Source organism: Acomys minous, assembly GCF_964271855.1.
Source record: "Acomys minous genome assembly, chromosome: 2".
Taxonomy (NCBI): Eukaryota; Metazoa; Chordata; class Mammalia; order Rodentia; family Muridae; genus Acomys; species Acomys minous.
This window is the reverse complement of record NC_140484.1, coordinates 51,182,460-51,209,611: the sequence shown is the minus strand read 5'-3', so window position 1 is coordinate 51,209,611 and position 27,152 is coordinate 51,182,460. Positions and strand designations below refer to the sequence as shown.

Sequence of the window (27,152 nt, the reverse complement as noted above, 5' to 3'; positions counted from 1 at the left end):
TCTCCCACTGACTCGTGAGGAAGCACTGGGGGGCACCGTGGGGAAGTGGGGTCAGTGAGGGACACTCACGAAACATGGTCTCCAGCCGCACGAGGCAGCACACGAAGTTGTCAAAGTCAATGGACAGGTCGGGCTCCGCGTAGCGGGTGATGATGAGCTCGTGCAGCTTCTTGTTAAGCTTGAAGCCTGGGCAGAGGACAGGCAAGTGAGGGCCGGTGCAGCTGCAGCCAGCCAGGGCGGTGGAGGCGGAGTCGGTCTAGGCGGGGTATTTAGGGTCACCCTTCTCCCGGCAGGGGAGCCGAAGGGGCTGGGCAAGTGAGGGCCAGGCGGGTGCGTGAAGACATCACCCCAGAAGATCACAAGCTGCCTACAGAGGACCTAGGCATCTGGTCTCAGCCTGGACTTGGGTTTACACAAGTCACTGTGGGAGAGTCCTGTGGAGCCCGAACCTGCCTGTCCTCTCTCGGCCTGCCCTGGTCATGTGTCCTGAACTCAGTTGCTCTCCCTGTGAGAATCACCTTCCTCTTCTTCACATTAGGGCTAACGAAGGGCTCTGTCTGACGACCCAATGGGTAAAACGCCTGCCACGAAGACCTGAGGTCCAGGGTTTGGATCCCCACACCCACTTAAAACCCAGGCGGGTTCGGTAGCCCATCAGTTATCCCAGCATTCACTCTGGGAGGCAGGTGGGATGCTCCAGGGAAGTTGGCTAGCTAAACTAGCTTAATCTGTGAGATGCAGGCTCAGTGAGAGACCCCGCCTCAGTAAGAGGAACGAGGGAAGACGGATGTCAACCTCGGGCTTTTATGTGTGTCCGCACACATATGAACATAAATACATACATGCATCACACATACACACTCAAGCAAGCAAAAATTAATTAAAAGACCTTTGCTCCCGGTAAGCTACAAGGCAAGGAAAGGGAGGAACACAGATAAAGCCCTTAGCTTAGTAACCACAACACCTTTAGCATCACCCATCGCCACTGTCCCCCAGGGCCGAGGGCCAGGCAGGCAGGCAGGCGGGCGGGCAGGCAGGCAGCCTGAGGCTCAGGAGCAGTGGGCGTCGGCCCTGGGCCTCACCTGCAGCCTCGATGGCCATTCTCATCTCATAGGCACTCATGCTGCCCGACTTATCCAGGTCAAACTTCCGGAAGATGGTCTGTGTGGAGGGTAGAGGGCGAGAACCGAGTGACTCAGCAGCTCCTCATGACTGCCTCCTGCCCACAGGGAGAGTGGAGGAGGAGGGGAACGGCCAGGAAGCGCCACCCCCCCACCCCCCCCCTCATGCAGAAAGGAAGTTGTGGAGGAAGGCTTGGCTACACAGCTGGCCTGGGCTCTGCGGTCACCGGTCACTGAGGGGCAGGAGAGCCCAGCCAGGGACCCACCCATCACCCACCAGGTAATTTCGGATGCGGTTCCACAGGATGTTGAACTCCACCAGGCCCAGCTTCCCGTTGCCGTCACGCTTGGCAGTTGTTAAGAAGGAAACCGAGGGAGGCAGAGGCAAGCGGATCTCTGTGAGTTCGAGGCCAGCCTGGTCTACAAAGCGAGTCTAGGACAGCCAAGGCTACAACAGAGAAACTGTCTCAGGGGCGGGGGCGGGGGGAAGAAAAGAAAAAAAAAAAAGAAGGAAACTGCACAGCTTAGAGTAGGTGTGTAAAAGGGGGGAGCTGGGAGAAGGGAGCCCAGCTGCAGAGGGGAAATACAACAGCAGTCACCTGGAGCTCACAGCCAGCATTCTTGTGTTGGATATAGTGACGTAGGGTGAGGAGAGATGCAAAAGTAGTGCCCACCTTGGGGCCAATTGCAGACCAAGGTCTTGCTCCACTTCCCACAAGACCTGTGCCTCAGTTTCCCTCCCTGGCCAGCTAGAAGCTATCCAGAATGGTGTTTGAACACGAGGCCTTACCTCACCACACCCTCCCAACTCTATCCAAGCTCCTCCCCTGCTCCTAGGACAGGCAGGCAGCATCCTCCTCAACCCCAAACTCCACAAGAGACAAAAGCAGCTGTGAGGATACATCCATGAGGTTCACCATGCTGCGGCACGACTCTAGGCTGAAGCCGTCGGTGCGCAGGTCTTTGTCTGAAACAGACAGCAAACGGTTCTAAGGGCTGAGGATGTCACTCGAGGGTAGAGTGCTTGCCTGGCATACACGAAGCCCTGGGTTTGATCTCCATCACTGCGTAAACTAAGCAGGGTGGTACATGCCTGTAACCACGGCAACGGGAAGGAGAAGGAAGGGGGACCAGGAGTTTGAGGCCAGTCTTAGCTATATAGACCCTGTCCAAAAAAGAAAAGAAAAGGAGAAAAAAAGAAGAAGATGGCTGGAAAGGTAGCTCAGCAGTTAGAGGCATTGGCTGCTCTTGCAGAGAACGTGGGTTTAATTCTCAGCACCCACATGGTGGCTCACAACCACTCAGAACTCCAGATGCAAGGGCGGCGACTCATGCATGTGGTGCATTTTACATACATGCAGGCAAAACTTTTATACACATAAGATAAAAAAAATATAATAACACATTTAAAGCCCACAATGTGCACTCAGGAGGCAGAGGCAGGCGAATCTCTTTGAGTTCAAGGTCAGCCTGGTCTATAAAGTGAGTCTAGGACAGCCAAGGCTACACAGAGAAACCCTGTCTCAGGAAACAAAACAAACCAACAAAAAATCTACAACATCCACATAACAGTCTGTCTGTCTCTCTCACACACAAATATACACACACACTCATATGTACATACTTACACACACACACTTATACACACAAACACACTCTACACACATACACACTCACACAATCTGTAACTGCTGTGCTGGTGAGGGCAGAGGCAGGAAGATTGCTGAGGCTTGCTGGCTGCCAGTTTGGTCCTAGGTTCAGTGAGAGACCTGTGTCAAGGACATAGGGTAGAGTGACAGAGCAGCACACCTGATGACCTCATCTCCCATGAGAGAGATGACAGAGATAAAGAATGAATGTGGTGATGCACACCTTTAATCCTAGCAGAGGCAGAGGCAGGCAGATCTTTATGAGTTCAAGGCCAGCCTGGTCTACACAGTGAGTCCAGGACAGTCAAGGTTACATAGAGAAACCCTGTCTTAAAAAAACCAAAAAGAGGGGCTGAAGAGATGGCTCAGTGGTTAAGAGCGCCGCCTGCTCTTCCCAGAGGTCCTGAGTTTGATTCCCAGCAACCACATGGTGGCTCACAACCGTCTGTAATGTAATCTGATACTCTCTTCTGCAGATAAAGCACTCATACGCAATAAATAAAATAAATAAATCTTAAAAAAAAAAAAAAAAAAAAACAAAAAGAGGGGCTGGAGAGATGGCTCAGTGGTTAAGAGCACTGCCTGCTCTTCCGAAGGTCCTGAGTTCAACTCCCAGCAACCACATAGTGGCTCACAACCATCTGTAATGAGATCTGATGCCCTCTTCTGGCCTGTGGACAGAACACTGTATACATAATAATAAAAAATAAATCTTAAAAAAAAAAAGAAAAGAAAAAACCAAGAAGAAGAAGGAGGAGGAGGAGGAAGAGGAGGAGGAGAATGGACCAGTCTCAGGAGCTCAACCTTGAGGTTTTTCAGAACCAGTCATGGCAGGAGCTTGGTGATAGGGAGACTCCAGACCTGCCTGTGGGTACTGAGACCAGCAGAGCATGAGGTGGAATGCTGTTATCCTGAGAAACAGCAGAGCACTTCCGGTCTCAGAAGCCAGGCCCACATCCTCCGACCAGCCCAGAAGGAAAGGAAGAAAGTACGGAGGAACAAACACACAAGAGGTTAGGCAGAAGAGGAGCCAGCAGTGCTGGCTGTGGGCAGCAGGGTAGATGTGCAGAGGTCAGAGGTCAGGCCCAGCATCCACAGGCGGCTAGCGCAGGCTAATACCTACACGCAGCAGCCAAGGTAGAAGGGAAGGAAAGCCAGGAGAGCGGCTTTGTCCACCCGAACCAAGGCCTGGAATTCAGTGTTATTCTACTTCCCAAGACATGTGGCCCAGCCTGGAGGTTCGACCTTGCCTTTTCATCAGCACTGAGCACCTGTGGCTGGCTGACGCCACAGAGCTCAAGAGAGAAGATGGAGTGAGGCAGAGCTAGTGAGGAGTCTGGGTTAGGGATGGTGGTGAGTGGGGCCAGGCGATGGAAGGCTCACCAGCCACTTGGACCAAGGTGAGGGGTTCAGTTCTACAGGGGAGCAAGGGCGCATCGGTCGGAGTGAGCTGGGCACAGGGCACGGGTGAGGATGCTCACGTTTGCTAATGATCCTGTTCAAGATGGTCTGCAATTCCTTGACGCTGATCTCCATGTCCTGTGGGAAAGGGAAGGATGGCATCTGTTAGGTTCCCCCCATTTCACACAGGGGGCTCCCCATCCTACCACTCCTGCCCGGCCCTGACTTACCTCCCCTGCCAGCTTACTGAACAGGGTTTTGAAGTTTTCATCGATCTCCTCTTCCGACAGCACTTTCTGTACTCAAAACAGAGAGATCAGTTCAGGGATGCTGTGGCCCCGGCTCCTGCCTGTTAAGGACAGCCACTGGAGGTGGGCTGGGACACTCAACTCTCTGAACCTCACCCTTCCGGCCTGTAAAATGGGACCTGCCCTCTGCCCAGGAGTCTCGTAGCTTAAATGATGGCTCCAAGTCTGTGAGGTGTTGAAAAGCTTGGTCCCCTGCTGTGTGAACTTATTAGGCAAATCTATCCGCCTCTCTGAACCTGTGTTTCCCACTCAGAAGGTGATAACCATGAAGGACCCAGGTGAGGTGGTGACGGGAAGAGACAAGAGACACAGGCCTAGCTTGGGAACCGCCTACCCTGTCATCACCTCGGGCAGACAGGAAACTAGTGTTGTTCTTGAGGGCTCCTCTGAGGGAGCCTGTCCTATCGCTGACCCAGGGGCGGTGAAGGGACCACATACCTCATCGGGGAGGTTGGCCTGGATCTGGTCATCTAGTTCCCTGCAGAGGGGAGAAGAGGGTCAGTGAGAGGGGCCTGGGGAAATGGCAGAGGTGGGAGAGAGTAGGGAGTCTACTCACAGGGTCCCTGCAGTCTTCTCTGAGAAGAAGCGCAGTAGAAAGTCCCCCTCCTTGTTGGGCTCAAAGGTAGAGGGTACCACTATGTACTCCCCGGGCGGCAGGCGGATGCGGTTACTGACTTCCCGAAGGTTGATAAAGGTCTCCGAAGTGGCCCGAGAGGCATTGGCCAGGAAGAAGTCGCGCTTCAAGTGCACAGGCTGACCCACCATCTGGCAGGGGGAGAAAAGCAAGCACGGGGGCTGCAGTGGCCACTCCGTCTACCCTGAGATGCTGGTCCAGGCCGAGAGCCCGGGCTGCAAGGCCTGGCTTGCTAGCTCATGCACACAGCCTGCGAGACCCTGAGAAGCCCCTTACCTCTTCGGTTCATTTATCTGCACAACGTGAGTGCCTGGGCTGGAAATGCGACTCCGTGGTACTAGGTGGTACCTCCCCAGCACAGTTCACTTATTTTTTGTGATTGGTGAAGGGGATGCCTGGATGGAGGTGTGAGTGGAGGTCAGAGGAAAACCTGTAGGAGTCTGTCCTCTCTCCTCTCACCGTGTGCACCATAGGGATCAAACTCAGCTCATCCGGCTCGGGGAATAATGTGTCTAACGAGACATTTCACCAGCCCAGATCCTGGTTTTGGCCCCCAGCTAATCAGACAGGCCTGTAATCCCATTACTCAGGAAGCAGAGGCAAGAGGATCAGGAACTCAAAGTCACCCTCAGCTACACAGTGAGTTTAAGGCCAGCCTATGCTACATAAAGCCCTATCTCAAAAATAAGCGTGTAAGCCAGACGTGGTGGCGCACACCTTCAATCTCAGCTCTTGGGAGGCAGAGGCAGGCGGATCGCTGTGAGTTCAAGGCCAGCCTGGTCTACAAAATGACTCCAGGGCAGCCAAGGCTACACAGAGAGACCGTGTCTCGAAAAATCAAAAAATCAAAAATAAAAATAAATAAATAAATGAAACAAAGGAAAAGAAAACACAAGTACCCAACCTGGCTGCAGGTAAGGGACTCTAAAACACTGCGATGCAGGAGATGGCTCAACCAGCAAATAGACTTGCTGCTCAAGCCTGGTGACCTGAGTTCCATCCCCGAAAGCTATGTGAAGGGAGGAAGGAGAGAACCAAGCCACAAAGTTATCCCCTCATCTCTGCACTCATGACGTGGTATATGTGCTTTACTCTCCTGCGCGCGCGCGCACACACACACAGACACAAAAAATAAAAATATATAACCTATGATGCAGGTGGGCCATGTAGCCCAGTGTCCAGCGTTTCCCCCGACGGTGAGAGGTCCTAAGGTCAGCCTCGCACACTCAAAAATGAATCTAAGATGCCATGCACTGCTCTTCCCGTGCCCTGGAGTGGTCCCTGTGTCCCCTCTAGCATGAAACCTGACCAGTGGCACTTTGCTGACCTCACGGCCCCAGAGGAAATGCTATTCTAGTTCCCTCCGTTTCCCTCCACTGAAACAGGGCCTCATCTCATGTAGCCTAGGCTGGCCCTGACCTCGCTTTACAGCCAAGGGTGATCTTGAATTCCTGATTCTTCTGCCTTTCCCTCCCAAGCCCTGGAATCAGGAGCATGTACCACCCTGCACAGCTGGGAAGTGTCACGTGTCAGTACAAACCCCCGGCAGGGCTTAGAGAGTGTAGACCACTGATCCCTGTGACACCCACTCCTAACCCCGCCCCCCACCTCATTAACATTTCCTCAGTGTGACCAGCAAGAGAGAGCCTGGCTTGTGTGCCTGCTGAGTGGGGGATCTGAGGACCGGGGTTCAAATCCAATCTTTGCTACCCTGCCCTCAGGGTCACAATGACTGCCCTATTTGATGAACAAAAACCGAGGAAGTGTTTTTCGGGCAGTGACAAGGTGATGTCTGCTGATGTTTTATGTATGGCAGGGCTGACTTCTGCCATGCTGCTCCTCTCCGGGCCCCGGCAGGCTGATAAGCTCAGGGGTGATGAACCGCTTAAGTAGAGAAAGAGCCACACCTACCTCCCGAGGAACCTGTAAGAGAAACAGAGAGAATAATGAATACACGCCTGCCCAGGCGGGAGAACAAACATACTGCGTAGAGGTCCTGAGTTCTTAGGGAGGGAGCCCGGAGGACAGGAGATGGGCCAGTGATGTCCCAGACCTATCCTCCCAGTGGAAGGACAGAGCAGAAGTTTCTGTCCTTGTCACTTCCTGGGCCTCCCTCTGGGGTGGCCAGTCACAGTATGATAAAGCCCGGGGACATCATAGACTCCATTTCATCTGCTGCCAGGGGTCCTGGGTACAGGCCGAGGCCATGGGCCCCCTCTACCCTGGCAAGGGAGCGCTAGAAGTTTACATCTCTATCTTGAGCTGCAGAAGCGGTTGTGTGGTGGAGCACGCCGCCTTTAATCCCAGTGCTTGTGAGGCAGAGGTAGGCAGATCTCTGTGAGTTTGAGGCCAGCCTGGTCCACAGAACAAGTTCCAGGACAACCAGGGCTACACAGAGAAACCCAATGTTGAAGACTCCTCCCCCGAAGAAACAAGAAACAACAAAACAAAAACAAAAAACCAAACTGGGCGGTGGTGGTGGCACATGTCTTTAATCCTAGTACTCGGGAGGCAGAGGCAGGTGGATCCCTGTGAGCTCGAGGCCAGCCTGGTCTACAATGCGAGTCCAGGACAGCCAGGGCTACACAGAGAAACCTTGTCTCGAAAAACCAAAAAAGCAAAACAACAAAATAAAACAAACACCAAACCAAAAACAACCAAAAAATAAATAAATCAAAAAAAATTAAAAAGAGAAGCAGGGGCAGGGGAGGAACTTAGCAGGCCCCTCTTGGGGTAGCCGGCCTTCCCCACCTGCTCCACCTGTGAGGCCTCTGCTCACACCCTTGCTTCACAGAAAACCCCACTTCATTCCAAGGCTGAGTCCACAGTCTGACCGCAGAAGCTGTGGCACACATAGCAATCAACCCAGCTCCCTCTTCCCAGAGCAGCAGCCCACATTCTAGGAGAAGGGTGAATTCTAGAACTTTCCTCTCCTGGAGCCAACCACTTCCTTTGCCCTCTCTAGCCCAGTGGGAGTCGGCAGCTCCATCTAGGAGGAGTTCTTTCCCTCGCTACTGCCTCAGCCGTGAGACTCTCTGGCTCTCAGGAAGTCGTGTCATGCCCCACCCCCAAGCCCCGGCCCCCCACCTCCCCACCCCGGTGGATGCTCGCTGCAGTGGGCGGATGTGGGCCCTCCCCTCAGGCTAACCTCGTACACCGCGAAACCAATGGTCTCCATGTCCCGACCAAAGCGACGCTCTCGGCGGCGGTGCTTCTGCATGAGGGCCAGCACGAAGCTGCAGCCTGACTCGCGACGTTCGTAGTCATCTTCATCGTCCACTTCCTCCAAGCGGATCTTGAACTGGGGGTTTACCCAGAAGGTAGCTGCAGGAGGAGAGGAGAGAGAGGGGTCAGAGGCAAGCAGGGCAGCCGGCTTCCCAAGCCTCTCAGGCACGTCCTCTGTGGACTCATTCATAACCCCATTCAATACAGTGGACGTATATGCCCGCTGAGTGTCAGAAGACAGGAAAGCAGATGGGCGGGGTGACCTCTCGGCCTGGCAGGGCTTGTCTTCCAGAAGGGGAGTGGGTGAATTATCAGAATTACTACAAAGAAAAGTAAGCTGTGGGAGCTGCACATTTGTTAGAACTCAGGGAGCACTGGTTCTAAAAAAAAAAAAAAAAGAAGCAAGCTGCAGTTGGCCTGCCTGCTATAGAGACAGGAAGCTGAGCCCCCAAAGGAGCAGCCAGTGCCTGGTTTTCTCAGTGCCTTTACAAGAGGCTTTGAATCTGGTGCCTTTGACCAGTCAGTCATCAAGACTGGTGATGGGGGCACACATGTACACACACACACACACACACACACACACACACGCACGCACTCACACACACACACACACACACACAAATATGTATTTGTTTTGTTTTTGCTGTTCAAGTTGTAATGCATGTGTGGGTGTGTGTGTGCATGTGGGTGCAGTTCCCACAGAGGGCAGAAGAGGGCATGAGATCCCCTGGAGTTGGAGGTATAGACAGTTGTGAAGCACAGGGGAAGTTAGGAGGAACTAACCGGAAGTCTCCTGGAAGAACAGTGTGCTTTCTTAACCATTCAGCCATCTCTCTAGCCCAGCAAAAACTTTTTAAAAAGATATTTTAAGTAGAGAACATGAGGCCAGATGACAGGTCTGATAATGTGATAATTACTATTATTTTATAGACACCCCAAGCTCCCGTGGGGATGCGACAACAGTTGACTTATGGTAAGCAGAAACTGTTTAGAATGAAAACACCACCTTATAAAGGGAAGGGCAAGCCAGTCTTTGCATTATTAAGAAGATCAACCACAGCACGATGGACTGGGCTGGGGCCCTAGGTGTGAGCTGCAGAGTCTTGAAAAACTAAATAAAAAAGGAAAGCTAGGCTTGGTGGCCTGAGCCTGTAATCCCAGCTCTTAGAGGCAGATAAGGAGGCCAAGGCCAACCTCAGCTACACAGCCCACTCAAGGCTAACCTGGGCTCCATGAGACCCTGTGTCTCAATGAAACAAAGCAAAATGTGTTAAGCATGCTCTTCAGATGTTCAAAGCCACAGTGGGAAAAGCTTTACTAGATGGGAGGGTTGCTGCGAATTTCAGGCTAACCTGGACTACCCTGTCTGATAAAAGAAAAGAAAAGGAAGAAAGAAAGAAAGAAAGAAAGAAAGAAAGAAAGAAAGGGAAGGAAGTAACAGAACTGAAATAAATATTAACACGTTAGGCTGGTGAGCTAGGTCAGTGGGTATAGGTGGTTGCCGCCAAGCTTGATGAGCTGAGTTTGATTCCTAGGATCCACATGGTAGAAGGAAAAAACTGACTCCCAAAAGTTGTCCTCCGACCTCCATGTGCTCAAACTAGATCATTATAAAATCACCTGTGGGGCTAGAGAGAGCTGGCTCAGCAGTTATGAGCACTGGCAGCTCTTCCAGAGGACCTGGGTTCAGCTTCTTACAGCCACATGCAGTTTCCCCCACCCCAAGACAGGGTTTCTCTGTGTAGCCTTGGTTGTCCTGGACTCACTTTGTAGACCAAGCTGGCCTGGAACTCACAGCGATCCGCCTACCTCAGCCTCCCGAGTGCTAGGATTAAAGGCGTGCAGCATGCACCACCATGCCCGGTTCCACATGCAGCATATAATGGTCTGTAATTCCAGTTCTAGGGGATCTGTTGCCCGATTCTAGCCTCTGTGGTGGGCACCAGCCATGCATGTGGTGCACAGATATATATACATGTAAGCAAAAAGGCTCATACACAACCGGGCGTGGCGGCGCATGCCTTTAATCCCAGCACTTGGGAGGCAGAGGCAGGTGGATTGATGTGAGTTCGAGGCCAGCTTGGTCTACAAAGTCAGTCCAGTACAGCCAAGGCTACAAAGTGAAACCCTGTCTCAAAAAAGCAAAAAACAAAACAAAACAAAAAAACCCCTCATACACATCAAATAACAAATAATAAATAAATGCTAAAATAAACACATAAACAAATAGGCCAGGGAATGCTAGGGATGTATCTCAGTATGGCACACTTGCTCTGTCCACATGAGGCCCTAGGCACTGTCCCTAGGACTGAATCAAAGAAGCTAATCTTGAAAAGGGAAGAGCAGGTCCAACAGCCATACACTCTGCAAACAAATCATCTGTCCTTGTGTAAACTCTCCTAGAAAACATGAGGAACAAGGCTGCTCTACCAGAAGAGACAGCACCACAGCAGCGTGGTCAGTATGAGCACAGAACGGCCAAGCAAAGCTCACTCATGAGAGAGACTGTATGAAGTCTAAGCAGAGGGCTGGAGAGACGGCTTAGCGGTCTCAGGCACCAGGAATACATGTAGTACACAGATATTCATACAGGCAAAGTACCCACACACATTCACAAAACATAAAACTGAAAGAAAACTTCTTTTTTTTTTTTTTTTTGGTTTTTCGAGACAGGGTTTCTCTGTGTAGCCTTGGCTGACCTGGACTCACTTTGTAGACCAGGCTGGCCTGGAACTCACAGCAATCCACCTGCCTCTGCCTCCTGAGTGCTGGGATTAAAGGCGTGGGCCGCCACACCTGGCCTTGAAAGAAAACTTTCATCAGGGTGGGGGATGTAGCTCAGCTGGTAAAGTGTTTGCCTCCTAGAACACCCACTGCATAAAGTGCTGGGTCCCATCCCCACACCTCTTTTTTTTTTCCCCAAGACAGAGTCTCTCTGTGTAGTCTTGGCTGTCCTGGATCTCACTCTGTAGACCAGGCTGGCCTCGAACTAAGAGATCCGCCTGCCTCTGCCTCCCGAGTGCAGGGATTAAAGAGGTACGCCACCACGCCTGGACCCTAGAGTCTTATAAATCATGCACAGAGGTGCACCTACAACTCAGCCCTTGGGAGGGGAAGGATGGACAACCATGAGTTCCAGGACACAGAATTCTGTCTTTAAAAAAAGTGTGTGGTGCATGTCTTTAATTCCCAGCACTCTGGAGGCAGAGATAGGTGGATCTCTGTGAGTTCAAGGCCAGCCTGGTCTACAGAGCGAGTCCAGGACAGCCAAGGCTACACAGAGAAACCTTGTCTTGAAAAACAAAATCAAAGCTAGGAACAGTGGTGCAGGCCTTTAATCCCAGCACTCGCGAGGCAGAGGCAGGAGGATCTCTGAATTCGAGGCCAGCCTGGTCTACAAAATGAGTCCAGGACAGCCAGGATTACAAGAGAAACCCTGTCTTAAAAAACCAAACCAAACCAAACAAAAAGTGGATGGGTAGGTGGGACATGGCTCTGTGGCAGATCACTGCTTAGTGTATACACGCCCCTGGTTTCAATCTCCAGCACCACAGAATAAGGGATCCACACACATGCCCTTCACTCCCCACCCCTCAAAAGTTTGCTATAACAAAACCTACAACTATTTATGACTGGGCTGAGGAGACACATGCCATCCAGCACAATGATCTGAGTTCACTCTCCAGGTCCCAGACGGTGGCAAGAAGAGCCCCAGCTCCCAGAAGCTGCCCTCTGACCTTCTGTGCGAGCCTCTCCCCTCAAAAGTAAACAACACATTATGAAATTAAGCAACAACAAGACGTCAAGCAGAACCAGGAATCCCTCATTGGGGGCTCCTGTTTGCTCTGCTCTCCCAGCCAGTGCTGTAGGCAAGAAAAAGTAACAAAAGTTGAAGAATGAAATAGGAAGAAAGGTGAGCCAGGCATGGCACTTGTGTTTAATCCCAGCACTGGGGAGGCAGAGGCAGGCAAGAGCTCTGTGAGGTCCAGGCCTCCAGGCCAGCCCAGTCTACAAAGTAAGTCCAGGACAGCTAGGACTTGTTACACAGAGCAACCTGTCTCAGAACCTAACACACACACACACACACACACACACACACACACACACACACACACACACAAAAAAAAAAAAAAAGAAAGAAAGAAAGAAGTGAATTATTACTTGATTGCCAATTAGTAAACTACAAAGAATCTAGCAAGAGATGAGTCTAGATACAAAAGACACTTAAAAGGGCAACTGTTCGTTATTGTATCCATAAGTATCATTTGAGAGGAAATTTTACTTATTTATTTGCTTACTTTGGTTTCTCCAGAAAGGGTTTCTCTGTGTAGCCCTGGCTGTCCTGGAACTTCCTGTGTAGACCAGGCTGGCCTGGAACTCAGAAATCCATCTGCCTCTGCTTCCCAAGTACTGGGATCAAAGGAGTGTGCCACAACGCCTGGCTGGGAGATGGGATTGTGAAAGGAGAAACTGGTCTGGAAGATGGCTCTGTGGGTAAAGGGGCTTGCCACCAAACCCAACAACCTGTTTGATCCCTGGAACCAACATGGCAGAAGAAAGAAACTCTTGCAAATTGTCCTCTGATATATCACATGTTTGTCCATGGCACATGCACACACACCCCACCTCACACAGTACCGACGGAGAACTGGCTCCATAGCTAAGAATGATGACCGTTCTTTCAGAAAATCCGGGTTCAATTCCCAGCAACCACATGGAGGCCCTCAACTGTCCGTAACCCAGGGGAACCAATGCCCTCTTCTGATCTCCACAGACACCAGGCCTGCGTGTGGTGAACAGACATGATGCAGGCAAAACATTCATATACATTAAAAAAAAAAAAAGATTTCTAACTAGATACATATACGAATATGTAAAGATATATAAATTCTGAGCTGCTCCTGGTAAGTTTTGGAAAGGGTAGTCAGTCAGTCTGTGCTTTCAGTAGAGGGTAACACATGGAGCACCAAGCCTCAAAAGATGTGCAAACTCTTTAAAAATTATATTTTTCTGTGAAAAAGGCATTAAAGGACGGAATAAAGTGTTGGGAGAAAAGCTCAGTCCACAAAATGCTTGCCCTGCAAGCACAGGACGTGAATTTAATTCCCAGGAGCCACATTAAAAAAAACCCTGGGTTAACGGGCATCTGTCACACACACACCTTTAATCCCAGCACTGGGGAGGCAGAAGCAGGTGGATCTCTGTGAGTTCGAAGCCAGCATGGTCTACAGAGTGAGTTCCAGGAGAGCCAAGGCTACACAAAGAAACCCTGTCTCAAACAAATCAAAACAACAACAAAAACTAACCAACAAAAAACTCCAGGTATGGCGCTGTCTACTTCTAATCCTAGGGCAGAGGGGATGGAGACAGGCACATCTTTGAGTTTTCTGGACAGCCAGCCTAGCCTGTCTCAAAAATGAGGTGGACAGTGGCTGAGGAGGAACCTCGAATGCTTTCCTCTGAATTCCACTTGCATATACATGTGCCAACATCTGCACACACATGGGTACCTGCATATACAGGAGTGCATTCACACAAATGCACACATACAAAATATATATGTGTATATGCCATATTCTGAGATCAGAAGGTTCAAATTATAAAAATGTCAATTTTCTCCAAATTGGTTTATAGATCTAATACCAATTTCAAAATTAGATCTCATTGTATTTTAGTTATGAAACAGAGTTTTACTCTGTATTCCAGGCTGGCCATGAATTCACAAAAGTCCTCCTGACTCACCCTTCCATAGCCTAAGCCACCACCCAACAGGCACCAAACAGAAATCTTTATCAAATAAAAGATTTCATTTATTCACTTTTGGTTACCCTAGGGCTGGAGTCCCGGGCCTTGCACCTAGCAGAAAACAATTTGCCATTGAGTTATACTTACAGCGATGTTTTTTTGTTTCTGTTTTTTGTTTTTGGCTGTCCTGGACTCACTTTGTAGACCAGGCTGGCCCTGAACTCACAGTGATCCACCTGCCTCTGCCTAACGAGTGCTGGGATTAAAAGCATGTGCTACCACGCCCAGCTTAATCCCCAACTTTTGTTAAGGGGGAAGAAAAGGATTTAGTAACCCAATACTAAAATTTGTAAGCAAAACAAAAGGCAAGATAAAAGAAGAGCCAGGAGTAGTGGCACTCACCTTTAACCTGAGCATCGGGAGGCAGAGGCAAGTGCATCTCTGAGTTCAAGGCCAGCTTTGTCTACAGATTGAGTTCCAGGACAGCAAGCAACACACACACACACACACACACACACACACACACACATTGTCTCAGAAAAAATAAAAAATAAAAACCAAAAACCCAATAAATAACAAGAAAAAGATAAAGAAGCCAAGAGAAGGTACAGGCAGAAGAGTCAGAAGGGAAAGTCATCCTCAGCTGCAAACTGAGTTCTAGTTAGCCTTGAACCCTAGGACAACTTGGGCTACCAGATTTTGTTTCCCTGTGGGTGGGGGGAGGCACAAAGCTGAGAGACTAGACAAATGGCTCAGCAGTTACAATCGAGAGCAAAGGACTGGGGTTAGATCCCCAACATCCATTTGCTGGCTCACAAACTTCTGTAAGTCCCTCCTCTGACCCTCCTGGGCAGCAGGCATTCATGTAGTACACAGGCACACATGCAGGCAAAATACCCATATACATAAAATAAAACAAACAAAATTAAAAATAAACCCTAAAGAAAAATAGCAAAGACACCACTGAAGAAGGAATTCACCTTGTCTAAAAACAGAACTTCTTATAAAACCTTGACAATGACAGGTGGCAGCGGCGCACGCCTTTAATCCCGGCACTCCAAGGCAGAGGCAGGTGGATCTCTGAGTTGGAGGCCAGCCTGATTTACAGAGTGAGTTCCAGGACAACCAACACTACACAGAGAAGCCCTGTCTCAAAAAAAACTATAAATAAATAAATAAAACCATAACACTTACATCAATGAGAGATTAATAGAAGTTTAAACCAGGACCGGAAATATCAACCAAGACACCGGAACTGTACAATAGCCCTAGCTAGGCGGGGAGAGGGAAGCACAGGCCTCTCAGCTGTGGTACAGGAAACTGGTACTCATAGGTTTGGAGAAGAATTGAAGCAGGGAGAATGTTTCAACACAACAGTGGTGAGCTTCTCCAGGGGACAGGCAGAGGATGCAGGCAGGAGCCCACCACAGGGGTGAAGGTGACCAAGTCAGTGCCGCCAGGAAGGAAAGGGCAGCGTAGTAATTCCTGAGCCGGAGAGGGAGGAGGCAGGGGAGGGAGGTGGGAGGTCAAGAGAGGGTCAAATGTTTTAAGATGGGATTTTTCCATAAGGACACAAGGATGAGAGGAAGGGTGAAGGCGCAAAGTACTCCCTGAGAAGAAGGGGACTAGGATAGGAGAACAACAGGGTTCCTCAGAAGGTGGGACACTCCTGCCACTGTCCCGAGCAAAGGTATACACACACACGCGCAGGCACGCGCGCACACACACACACACACACACACACAGCCGCAGAGGTGGGGACCTCAGGTGTCCTAAGTCATGAGGCCTCTTTCCCCTCTTCTCTCTCCTCTTCCTCTCTCTCTCTTTCTTTTCTGGCAGGGCCTCATGTAGGCCAGGCTGGCCTCAGACTCGCTACATAGCAAAAGCTCACTTTGAACTCCTGATCCTCCTGGGCCCACCTCCCAAGCCCTGGAATGCAGGAATGAGTTGCCACAGGAAGTGAAATGCCGCAATGAAATGCAAGGTAGCTAGGTGACAGGAACTGGAGAGAGGTGGAGGCCACTGGAGAGTTCCCAGTGGAATGCTGGGGACTGATCATGCAAAATGCTCATTAGAGGTTTGTGGCTGTGGATTTTCAGGGAAGACAGCCTTGGCTGTATGGTTTCTCTCCAGCTACATTTAGCGGCTCTGAGTCAGTGGAAGGCAGGCTCAGTGTGGGGACTGTGGCTGTGCTGGTGACAGGAGCAGAGAAGGAGAGGCCAAGGAACTGGATGTTTGCAAGGTCAAGATGAACTCAGTGTGGTGGCACACGCCTGTAATCCCAGCATCCCAGCACTCAGGAAGGTAGAGGCAGGTGGATCTCTGTGAGTTCGAGGCCAGCCTGGTCTACAAAGCAAGTCCAGGACATCCAAGGCCACAAAGAAAAACCCTGTGTGTGTGGTGGGGGGGCAATTCACCTGTGCGTGCACACACATACTCCCATAAAATAAATATAATTTAAAGAAATATTTAAATGGACTGGAAAGTGTTGGTGCATGCCTTTAATCCCAGCAATCAGGAGGCAGAGGCAGGCAAGTTGTTTTGAGTTCAAGGCCAGCCTGGTCTGGTCTACAAAGTGAGTCAAGGACAGCCAGGGCTGTTACACAGAGAAACTCGGTCTCAACAAACAAACAAAAGTTAAAATGATGAATCATAACTGGGGATGGGGGGGGGCTGTAGCTCAATTGGGAGAGCTTGTCTAGCATTCTCATAGCCCTGGGTCCCAGCCATAGGGGACCCACATAAGCCAGGTGTTGTAATGTCCGCCTGTAATCCCAGCATTTTGGAGGTGGAGGCAGAAGGCCCAGAAGTTCAAAGTCATCCTTGGTTACATAGCAAGTCGAAGGTTAGCTTGGGCTACCTGAAACCCTGACTCAAACAGAACAAAACAAAAATGAGAATAAGAGAGAGACTAGGGAGAGGAGGGGGGGAGAGAGACAGACAGACAGACAGCAGACAGCAGGACAGACAGACTAGGAGAGAAGGGAGGGAGACATACAGAGCAAAATGTAAAAAATCAGGAGTCAGCAGTAGCAGTTAATTCCATGAGACTCAGGCCTGGGCAGGGGCAGATGTATCCCAGGTTGAGGTGGGTAGTGACTGTCAAGGCCCTAGAGTGCTCTGTAGTAGGGCGGGGTGGAGCTGGAGTAGAGAAAAAGGCTGGTGTCAGGGAGACAGAGAGGCCATGCCACAGCAGTCATGACAGTCACCCATTTGTGAGATGGAAAGGTGAGAGGACAAGAAGTCAGTGGGTCAGGAGTTACTGGGAATGAGGAAAAGCGGCCATCAGATGTTTGGATAACAAGGTTGTCTTATCCAGGCCCCAGGGAGTCCAGCATCTCCCGTTAGCACCATTAACGACATTTAAGGATGTATTCCTGAAAGCGATTTGAGGAACACCCAAGCATGACTATCTGTCTCCCAAGGGACAGAACAGATTTAACCAGCTATAGCCCTGCTCACACCCCTGCCCTGTCTCTCAGCTTGCCTCTGGCCTCAGGTCACCTGGGTAGTTCCTGCAGCCACCAGCGGTGCTCCCCCGGCGCCAGGTGCCCTCGTAAAACGTGGTGTTCCAGTTGCGGAGTGTCCGGCTCTTAAGGGCATCCGGTGTGAGGTTGCAGATCTCCAGTCTGGTGAACTCCCGTAAGAAGTCTCGAAATGACATCCTGAAGGGCCCAAGGGCAGAGGTGAACCATAGTCCTTCATCACGGACTGGGTTTTAGGGGAGCAAGTGGAGAAAAGGGGTTGCTTACCAAAACTCCCCGTCCTCCATCTTGACCCTCAGCTGCTCTCGTTCGTAGGGGTCCACTCTGTTCCACTCGGAGGAGCTGCGGGAAGCAGGTACTGGCAGTGCTGGACACCGGGACCCTATCTAACTTCTGTCCCCGAGTCCTGTCCAACCTGACATGTTTCCAGAGCCCAGATCAACAGGCTCTCTCCCCGGGACCACCCTCTTGGGGCCTCATACATCCCTACTCAAGGGCCCCTCTTCTTTTTGAGACAGGGTCTCACTATGTAGCCCTGGCTGGATTCAAACTCAGAGAGCCACCTGTCTATGCCTCCTAAGTGCTTGGATTAAAGGCCATGCCAATTTTTACTTTTTAAATTATGTAAATTTGTGTATGTTTATATTGGTGTGTGTGTGTGTGTGTGTGTGTTTCTTTTTCTTTTTTCTTTTCTTTTCTTTTTTGGTTTTTTGAGACAGGGTCTCTCTGTGTAACCTTGGCTGACCTAGACTCACTTTGTAGACCAGGCTGGCCTCAAACTCACAGCAATCTTGCTGCCTCCGCCCGCTGAGTACTGGGATTAAAGGCGTGCGCCACCACGCCCGGTTTATGTGTATATATTTGTATGTGTGTGTATTTGTGCACATAAGTGTAATGCTTGTGGAGGCCATAAGAGGATGTTAGCTGCCCTGGAGCTGTAGCTACACGTGGCTGTCTTTTTGTAGACCAGTACAAGCCATTTTTCCAGGCACCCTTCTCCCACTCCTCCTTTTGAAGATAGGGTCTTGCTATGTAACCTTGGCTGACCTGGAACTGACCAGGCTGATCTCAAACTCACACATATGCCTATCCCCGCTGGGACTAAAGGTATGTGCTACCATACTCTTACCCCGTTTAAGACTAGGTAGCGTAGGTGAGCTGGAACTCACTGTGCAGCCCAGGCTGACCCCAAATTTGTAGTGATGCTCCTGCCTCAGCTTCATGAACACTGGAATTACATGCACAAACCACCACATCCAGCCAGGGGGATGACTTATTATCAGGGTCAAGTCAGATGCCTTGGGTGTATCCACAGGCTGCCCGAGTCCCCACAGCCTGGGTGGGCTCTGTCGTGGCAAAAAACCCAAGATGGGACCCCTCAACTCAACCCTGAGGCCAGCTCAGCCTGCTGGAGCCCAGGCAGAGATGGCAGGGACATCTCCGGACTTCCGCAAACCTCCCTGCCCGGTGCCCAGGGCCCGCTGCTTACCTGTCACTCCAGGGCCCCTTCCACTCTACTTCACCCCAGGGGTTCCGCATTCGGATCAGGCTCACCCGCTGGCCCTGGTAACTCACCTGTTCCCCAGAGCACACATCAGCGCCATGCCCTTTGCCACCCCTTCCCAGCTCCGCCTCCCTTACCACCTAGCCCTACTTAGTACCCAGCAGCCACCAAGTCCCAGTCCCCCGGGATCTCACAGCCTAGTGAGGCAGCTGATAATGTGAACCACAGACACTAGACACAGGCATCAACGCATACCACAGGATGGCTACGCCAGGGGGTCACAAAAGCAGAAGTCACCCCCCACAGTCCAGGTCAGATGCCAGAGAGGCAATGGAAGTAAGAACCACCCCACAGGACAGGCTCCATCCGGGGGAAATACCTGCTTGGCGTCCGTCACAGAGTACGCATGGCCCCTCACCAGGTTCTTAAAGGTGATAGCCTCCAAATCCCGGATATCGGAGATCTAAGGAAGGAAGCGTGCACTGAGGTCAGAAGATGAGGTGCCACCCCTGCTTGGAGCATTCATGGGACTCAGACTGTCGCCTTTGCACATACAACACCCCCCCCCCCCGAAAAGCTGATGGGAGAAACTGTCAGAGACTCCTATCCCATCCACTCCACTGCGGCACACACATGCTGCCCGTCCTGGGGCGCTGGGCCGGTCCTGGGTACCCCACCAGTGCAGTCACTACACTGCTACTGGCTAGGGCTGGCCAGACTGTTAAGTGTGTATATACACACACGCTTATAATCAAGCACACACACACACTCAAGAGGGGCTCAGGGATGGGACAAGCACTGAGAAAGAGAGAGAAAAGGACAGATATAGTAGGGCTAAACTTGCAAAGTCATTTAGCCCTTTTTTAAAAAGTTTATTTTAGGGGGATGGAGAGGTGGTTCAGTGGTTAAGAACATTGGCTGCTCTTCCAGAAGGACCAGGGTTCAATTCCCAGCACCTGCAGGGCAGCTCATGACTGTCTGTAACTCCAGTTCCAGGGGATCCGACACCCTTACATAGGCATGTGCACATGTAAAACACCAATCAATGCTCACAAAATAAAAATAAATAAGTTGGGCTGGAGAGATGGCTCAGTGGTTAAGAGCACTGTCTGCTCTTCCAGAGGTCCTGAGTTCAATTCCCAGCAAACATATGGTGGCTCACAATCATTTATAATGAGATCTGGTGCCCTCTTCTGGTGTGCAGGTGTACATGCATGCAGAACACTATATGTAATAAATAAGTCTTTAAAAAAACAAAAAATAGGGGTTGGAGAGATGGCTCAGAGGTTAAGAGCACTGGCTGTTCTTCCCAAGGTCCTGAGTTCAATTCCCAGCAACCACATGATGGCTCACAACTATCTATAGTGAGATCTGGTGCCCTCTTCTGGCCTGTTGGCTCAAATACTGTATAAATAATAAATCTTAAAAAAAAAAAAAAAAGTTATTCATTTATTTATTTTGGTTTTTTGAGACAGAGTTTCTCTGTGTAGCCTTGGCTGTCCTGGACTCACTTTGTAGACCAGGCAGGCCTCGAACTCACAGTGATCCACCTGCCTCTGCCTCCTGAGTGCTGGGATTAAAGTTGTGCGCCACCACACCTGGCTCATATAAGCTATTTTAAAAGTTTATTTCGGCTGTGCGTGGTGGCACACAGATGTAATCCTAGCATTAGGGAGTCAGAGGCAGGCGGGTCTCTTGAGCTTAAGGCCAGCCTGTTCTACAAAGTGAGTCCAGGACAGCTAGGGCTACACAGAGAAACCCTGTCTCAAAAAAACCAACCAAACAAAAAAAGTTTATCTAATAATTAACTAAGTCTCCAGGACTGTGTGTCGGTATGTGCGTGTGAGAACAGATGCGCTCAGCAGGCAGAGGCATCAGATTCCCCTGGCGTGGGAGTCACAGGCAGGTTGTGAGTTATCTGATGCAGGTGCTGGGAACCTAGCTTGGCTCAGTCAAGTATTTGGCAAGGACGGCCTGGAAGACTGCTTGACGCTGGTGTGGGATGATTAAGGACAGGACCAGGGAGGTATTGTGGGGCAGCCAGGAGAGGGAGGAGCTAGGAGAGGGAGGAGCTAGGAGAGGGAGGAGCTAGGAGAGGGAGGAGTTATGAGAGGGAGGAGCTAGGAGAGGGAGGAGCTAGGAGAGGAAGGAGTTAGGAGAGGGAGGAGCTAGGAGAGGGAGGAGCTAGGAGAGGGTGAAGTCTGAGAGTAGAAAGAGATCCTATCAGAAGCACTGGACTGTGACGGCCTTAGAACAGGGCAAGGTAATAATGAGAAGGAGCCTTGCTAATCTCAGTAATCATCCCAATTTTAGTATATGTGCTGCCTGGAGGAATGGCTCACTGTTTAAGAGCACTGCCTGCTCTTCTAAAGGACCTGGGTTCAATTCCGAGGACCCACATGACAGCTCACAACTGTCTGTAACTCCAGCTCCAGGGGATTTGACACCCTCACAGACATACATTGGCAAGACATCAATGCACTTAAAGATAAGTAAATCGTAAAAACAAACAGAAAAGAACAAGGAGGGAAGGGAGTAGGAGGAAGTTGGGGAGCAAGTCTGGGTGACAGCTGAGGCCAGAGGTTTGAAGGAAGAAGTGGGGGACAGGGAGTGGACTTGGAGGTGGACAATAGGGTGGAGGTGATGGGCGATGAGGTGAGGAGGGGCGTGTCTCAGGCAGAGCCTGGGCTGAGATGAGGGCTAGCCAAGGCACTGGGGTATCACTCACGTTAATGGAGCAGCCCAGCAAGGAGCCGCGTTCCAGGGCCTTCTGAATGATTTGGAAGAGGTCGCTGGGTGCCTTGGGCAAATCGTACCACTCAGTGACCCCACCGGTAAAGTCCTCGAAGGCCTCTGAGGTGCAGCCTCCCGAAAGGGCTTCGTAGCTGCCGTTCACCCTGTGGGCAGCTCCAGGTCAGTCAGTAGCATCCAGCAGGATGAGGTGAGAGGGTTAGGAGCAACCCCTCTGCTGCCCCCACTTTCCCCCCCCCCCCCAGAGGCTGAACATGTGCCCTGGGGATCCTACTCACTTGGCATAGGCCTTCTCAAGCAGAGCGCTCCAGAACTCGTTGCCCTGGGCAGAGTGCACGAACACCAGCTTCCCGTCCTTGGTGGGCAGTAAGTCATCGACAACCACATCTATCCACTCCCCAAACTGCCACAGCTGGGGGGGGGGGTAGGGCGAGGGGCAAAGTGAGCGCCTGCTCTGGGGTCCCCCAGGCCTCAGCTCCAAATGCATGAGTCTAGACCAACATGCACGGTACATGGGTAACATACATTCATAGAAGCATGCCTACTGGAGTGTACGGTCAGTCAGCTCTCCTCAGACCCGGGCACCACAACTGTAAACACCGTTAATCTCAGAGATCAGGAGGTGATGTCTGTCAGTTCAAGGACAACCTGATCTACACTGTGAGTTCCAGACCAGCTACATAGTAAGACCACGTCTCAAAAAAAAAACCAAACCAAACCACAATTCCTCAAAACCACATCTGGACCATATGGATGGATGGTAAAGGTGCTGGCTACTATGCCTGAAACTTGTGTTCAGTTCCAGGGTCCACGTGGTGGAATGACACACACAGAGACACACAGTTAATCCTCATCAATGCTCATGTGCGCGCCCGCGCGCGCGCGTGCACACACACACACACACGCATGTACGTACGCTCGCAGGCACATGCAGACACCTGCAAAAATTATAAAGCAATGTAATCAAAACGTTTAGATGAACAATTGTTTCCTGGACATTGTTCCCTAAACAAAGAGCCTAACTATTGATGGGATATTTACATTGCTTTAAGTCTGAGCCTCGGTTTCCATACCCAGAAAAAGGGGGCAACAACACCTTAGCGTCCCAACAGGAATCTAAGATAATGCAGGTGACACCTATAACTCAAGACTGAAACGGGACAAGGCTCCCCTTCAGATACGGGCCAGGATGATGGCACCAAGGCCTCCAGCCCGTGCTCTTCATCAAAGCAACCCCGAAGTCTGTCCTCTTCTGCTAGTCTTTCTAGTTTAAGCTTGAGTACCGAAGTAAGTGGGAGATGTGGAATGAAAATGTTGCGCCCAGACCCTCGACTGCAAATGGGCGGGGCTGGTTCCCGAAATTACTGGATTTGCCCCAGCGGTGCCAAAGAACCCACTAGAAGCAGAGGTGGGGTGCAGGCCCAGGGTACCTAGGGACAGAAGCTTCCGAGGGCGCTGAAAATTGTCACACGGGGAAGCCCAGAATAATGACGAAGAGGCCCATTAAGGATTTGGGAGGAGGTACTGAAATGGACCAATCAGAAGCTGTAGAGGAGTGGGTTGGAGACTTGAGGAAAGGGGGCGGGGAAAAGGGAGACGAGTCTACGGTCTGGCTGAGTAGAGCTGGGCAGGTGTAGGGTGCTCAGCGCAGAGTAATACCAGCTTCTCGGTTAGGGGGTTAGGGCAGAGTGACGTAGGGGGCTAATTAGGCAGAAGGAAGGGACACAGGGACTCCTCCAGGCACGGCCTAGACCATCATGGCAGGAAGGCCTCAACCAAGACTTTTGGATGTGCCTCTCTCAACACCAGCCCCCTGGAGAATGCACTAATGTGATTTGAAAAGTGGTTAATGTGAGAAACATTAAGAAACGGTGGTTTCAATCCTGAGTCCGTCTTTTCTCCTAGACTCTACCAGAGCCCACCAAAGCAGGGAAGTTGGGAAAAGGGGGAACTGACATATAAAGATGGCAGGACACTCGCTCCATCTTCAGCTGGGGAAACTGAGGCTTGGGTGAAGTAAAGGATTGCTGTCATCAGCCAAAGCACAGAAGGCTTTCTCCTTCCACGCCTCCTCTGCCGAGCACAACCTTGTCTAAGAAAACTGCAAGCTGAAATACCTGCCCAGCCATTTACACATGACTGACCAGAGATGGCACAGAGAGGTCAAATACCTTCCAAAGGGAGGGCTGCCCCCACAGGGTGTGGCCCTGGCCATCCCACCTTTCACATCTCTCTAATGCCAGCTATGCCTCTACCCCAAGAGGGTACAAGGACCTTCACCTGGAAGTGAAAGATGCCGGCGTAGCCATTCTGGAAGCTCTGGCCGAAGGGAACCACTCTGTGCAGAATAGTCTCGTTGAGGGTGAGGGAGGCAATGGCAGCCAGGAGCCAACAGTCCCCTGGGATAAAAAGACCTCATCAGGCGCCTGCGCTGTGGATCTGCTCAGGGAAGGGAGGTGCTGGGGAGGGGAGGTGCTGGGGACAACCTGGGATTCCCTGGGTTGGGTACCCATCATCTCCCCTCAGCGTACAGAAAAGACCCAGGAATCTGGGCAAACCAGCACCTGTGCAGATAGCCAAAGCCTGTCTGGGCCTGCAGGAGGGAGGAGCTGGAGCAGAGCCCAATGGAGCGGGAATAGGGAACTACAATGGGGAAAAAAAAAAACACACCCAGAACCCCACCCCCCCGGGGGCCTACCCAGTGCTCCCTGGCAGATGTCTGTTCGGGTGGCCCCGTCCACGATGAACTGGGGGTTTGACAGCAGCTCCGTAGGACGCTTCCATTTGATGCCATAGGTTTTAGAGGAGTGGGGACCCAGTTCCTTGAAGCCCAGGCTGTGAGAAACTGGGGGGAAGGCCTCATCTTGGAAGAGGACCCCACTCTGCAGGCATCTTGCTCGCAGAGTCTCATAATCCTGGCCCAGGTACTTGATGGCATGTTCGTGGCGGCCCAGGCCCAGCTCCTTGTCCCGTTGCTTCTGCACTTGCGCTGACACCCCAGTGCAATACACAGGTGTGATGAGCTTCTCTGACATCCTGGGGGACACATGGGCCTACTAGAAATACAGGCCTTCCCAGGAATAGGCTACAACTCAAACCTGGATGAGCTCTCCTGGACTCATTTCTCCCCAGATACGGTCCGCTGACCCATTTATGGAGTCTGGGGACTCTCAGCCACCTTGTTAGGCTCCCAGAATCTGGGAAAAGGTGCGTAAAGTTTCTAGGTACCCTGGCCATCACCTCTCCTTTTCCCTAATCCCATTGTGGAGGGTTGACAGTTCTGTGTCATCCATCCAGGCAGGTGGTATAGGGTGGAGGCCGGCCACAGTAGGAGAGCAGAGGTATTCCAGGTAAGATCTCTGACTCTGTGTGCCTGCCTGTAACCCTCACCCACCCACCCCCACACCCTCCCCCCCTCCACAAAGTTGTCAAGCGTCTAGCTCCCTTGCCCCTTTCCTCAGTCTAGGAGCTGAAAAGTCCAGGCACTGATGCCCTTCCGCAGGCTCTTGAGACAGGCTGAACATCAGAGCGCTGGACACTGGCCCAGATCCTGGCGACAGGGTGAGCGGCTTCCTGACCCCTATCCCTCACGCAGACACATAGAGGACACCGGCCGATCAGCGACAGCCCCCCTAGCCCCAGAAGCAGTGGCTTAGGTCAGCCAATCCTAGTCTGGGCACCCAATTCCTTACCTGGGGGAGGGGAGTCTGGGAGATTGCTGCGGTCCCCGCTGCTTGCTTCCTTGGTGGCAGCTCAGGGCAGGGCCCAACCAGGAAGAGAGCTCCACCCCGCCCTCCACCGCCCCACAGCCCTGGTCCCTCCCTCCGTGGTCCTCCACCTACTCCTGAGGCTCTTACGGAGCTCCTTCTAGGCTCTCTCTTATCTCCCCCGCAACTTCCCAATAGCTTCCCCCCTCCCCCCACTATCTCTTACTCAGGGTGCCTTTCAGTCCCTCCCTCCGCAGGCTCTGAGAGAGGACAAAGTGGTAAAAGACAGAGCTGTCCCCCGGGAGGAGCCCGGCGTTTGTCTGGGTGAGAAGGGTCGGGCTGGGACAGAAGGGTTCTGCCGGCCAGGCGGAGGGTAGGGCAAAGGGTATTTTTAACTAAGGCCCCAGCTCGAGTTGCACGGCTGCCGGCCACACCCTATGTCGCCCTCCGAGGAAGGTACTGGGAACAAACCCCGCTAAGTGGTGCCGCCCCGACAGCCCCCCGGCCCGCCTCCTGCGCCCCAGCGCACGGTCGCAGCTGTCCTCCAGCTTGTCTGGCGCTCGGCCGTGAAGCAGAGATTACCTCCAGCGGCCACAACTGCTGGTTGGAGCTGCCCCTGGCTGGGTGCGAGCGGACTTCTGCCGGACTAAGCAAACGGCAGCCCCACCCGGGCCTGTCCCTGCTGCAGCCCGGCTGCAGGGCTGAGCCAGCTCCCCACCCCCGCACCTTAGGGCTCAGGCCTGCAGAGCTAGCACTGCGCCCTAGCGGTCTTTGAGCATTCCCTGCATGGCCTTAGGTAAACCCGGACTTGATTTCCCCAACTATGCAGCGGAAGAAGAGGAAAAATGGCTTCAGCCAATCGTTGTGTAGCGTTCTGAGCTTTCTTGAAACCAGAAGCGGAGGGACGTGAGCCTTCTGGCCTTCTCTCCCGAGTTCTTAGGAGAAGCGCCCTTGTGGGGGTTGCCTGCCCCAGGAGAGGGCAGCAGAGGCCCCCAGAGCACCAGGGCAGGTCCACCCGGGACCGCAGATTCCACCTGGCACACTGCAAGAGGTTGGAGACCCAAGGATGAAAACGGATTGGGGTGGACTCCAGGCTCAGGGCTCTTCACAAGTATGGTAGTCACATGGTCCATGCATGCTACATAAGATGTAAGGACAAACACCCATTGAATAGGCGGTGCCTACCTTTCCTGGGATTCTAGACGCCTTGACACTACAAAAGTTAAGCGCTGACTGCATTTGACTTCCCCTAGATGGGCACTCACCTCCTAGGCAAGGTGTTCTACTGGCCTATTGATGGTGAAGACTCAGGGCCTCTGCCTTCATGGTTCCTGACTGAAGCCTGATGTAACCCAGGTGACTGTAGAGGCTCTGATAGGTCGCAGGGTAGCGAGATATGCATGCCCAGGGAGTAGGGTGCTGCCTGGAAAAAGCCTTGGCAAGTGGGAACAGAGGTGCACCAGGTGTTGCTTAACGGGGGTGGGGTAGGGGGTGCAAGAGAGGGCAGGCCTGAGCAGATTCAGGGGTCAAGATTTTTATTTTTATTTATTGAATGTTTATTTTATTTTATGTGTGTGTGCACATTCATGCAAGTAGCCACAAGAGGGCAAACGAAGGTTTCA

At 51.7% G+C, this 27,152-nt stretch overlaps 1 protein-coding gene across 3 annotated transcripts in view; it reads right to left on the bottom strand.

Moving 5' to 3' along the window:
- The window catches only part of CAPN1 (calpain 1), a 28,821-nt gene extending 1,913 nt beyond the window's left edge, over positions 1 to 26,908 (bottom strand). The window contains exons 1-19 of one of the 3 annotated variants that reach the window (XM_084760577.1): positions 26,796 to 26,908; positions 24,522 to 24,859; positions 24,104 to 24,222; positions 22,102 to 22,235; positions 21,801 to 21,969; positions 19,452 to 19,535; positions 19,058 to 19,143; positions 17,836 to 17,910; positions 17,588 to 17,748; positions 8,262 to 8,437; positions 7,025 to 7,036; positions 5,036 to 5,244; positions 4,918 to 4,957; positions 4,402 to 4,467; positions 4,252 to 4,309; positions 2,024 to 2,088; positions 1,399 to 1,467; positions 1,083 to 1,161; positions 70 to 186 (exon numbers count right to left, since the gene is read on the bottom strand). In XM_084760577.1, the coding sequence (XP_084616703.1) occupies positions 70 to 186; positions 1,083 to 1,161; positions 1,399 to 1,467; positions 2,024 to 2,088; positions 4,252 to 4,309; positions 4,402 to 4,467; positions 4,918 to 4,957; positions 5,036 to 5,244; positions 7,025 to 7,036; positions 8,262 to 8,437; positions 17,588 to 17,748; positions 17,836 to 17,910; positions 19,058 to 19,143; positions 19,452 to 19,535; positions 21,801 to 21,969; positions 22,102 to 22,235; positions 24,104 to 24,222; positions 24,522 to 24,858 (2,056 nt within the window). In that variant the 5' untranslated portion in view covers position 24,859; positions 26,796 to 26,908. Of the gene's footprint in view, positions 1 to 69; positions 187 to 1,082; positions 1,162 to 1,398; positions 1,468 to 2,023; positions 2,089 to 4,251; positions 4,310 to 4,401; positions 4,468 to 4,917; positions 4,958 to 5,035; positions 5,245 to 7,024; positions 7,037 to 8,261; positions 8,438 to 17,587; positions 17,749 to 17,835; positions 17,911 to 19,057; positions 19,144 to 19,451; positions 19,536 to 21,800; positions 21,970 to 22,101; positions 22,236 to 24,103; positions 24,223 to 24,521; positions 24,860 to 25,515; positions 26,039 to 26,112; positions 26,589 to 26,795 lie in introns of those variants that run through there. The other 2 variants (XM_084760578.1, XM_084760576.1) reach the window with 2 other exon arrangements.
- Between the last annotated feature and the right edge of the window lie 244 nt (positions 26,909 to 27,152).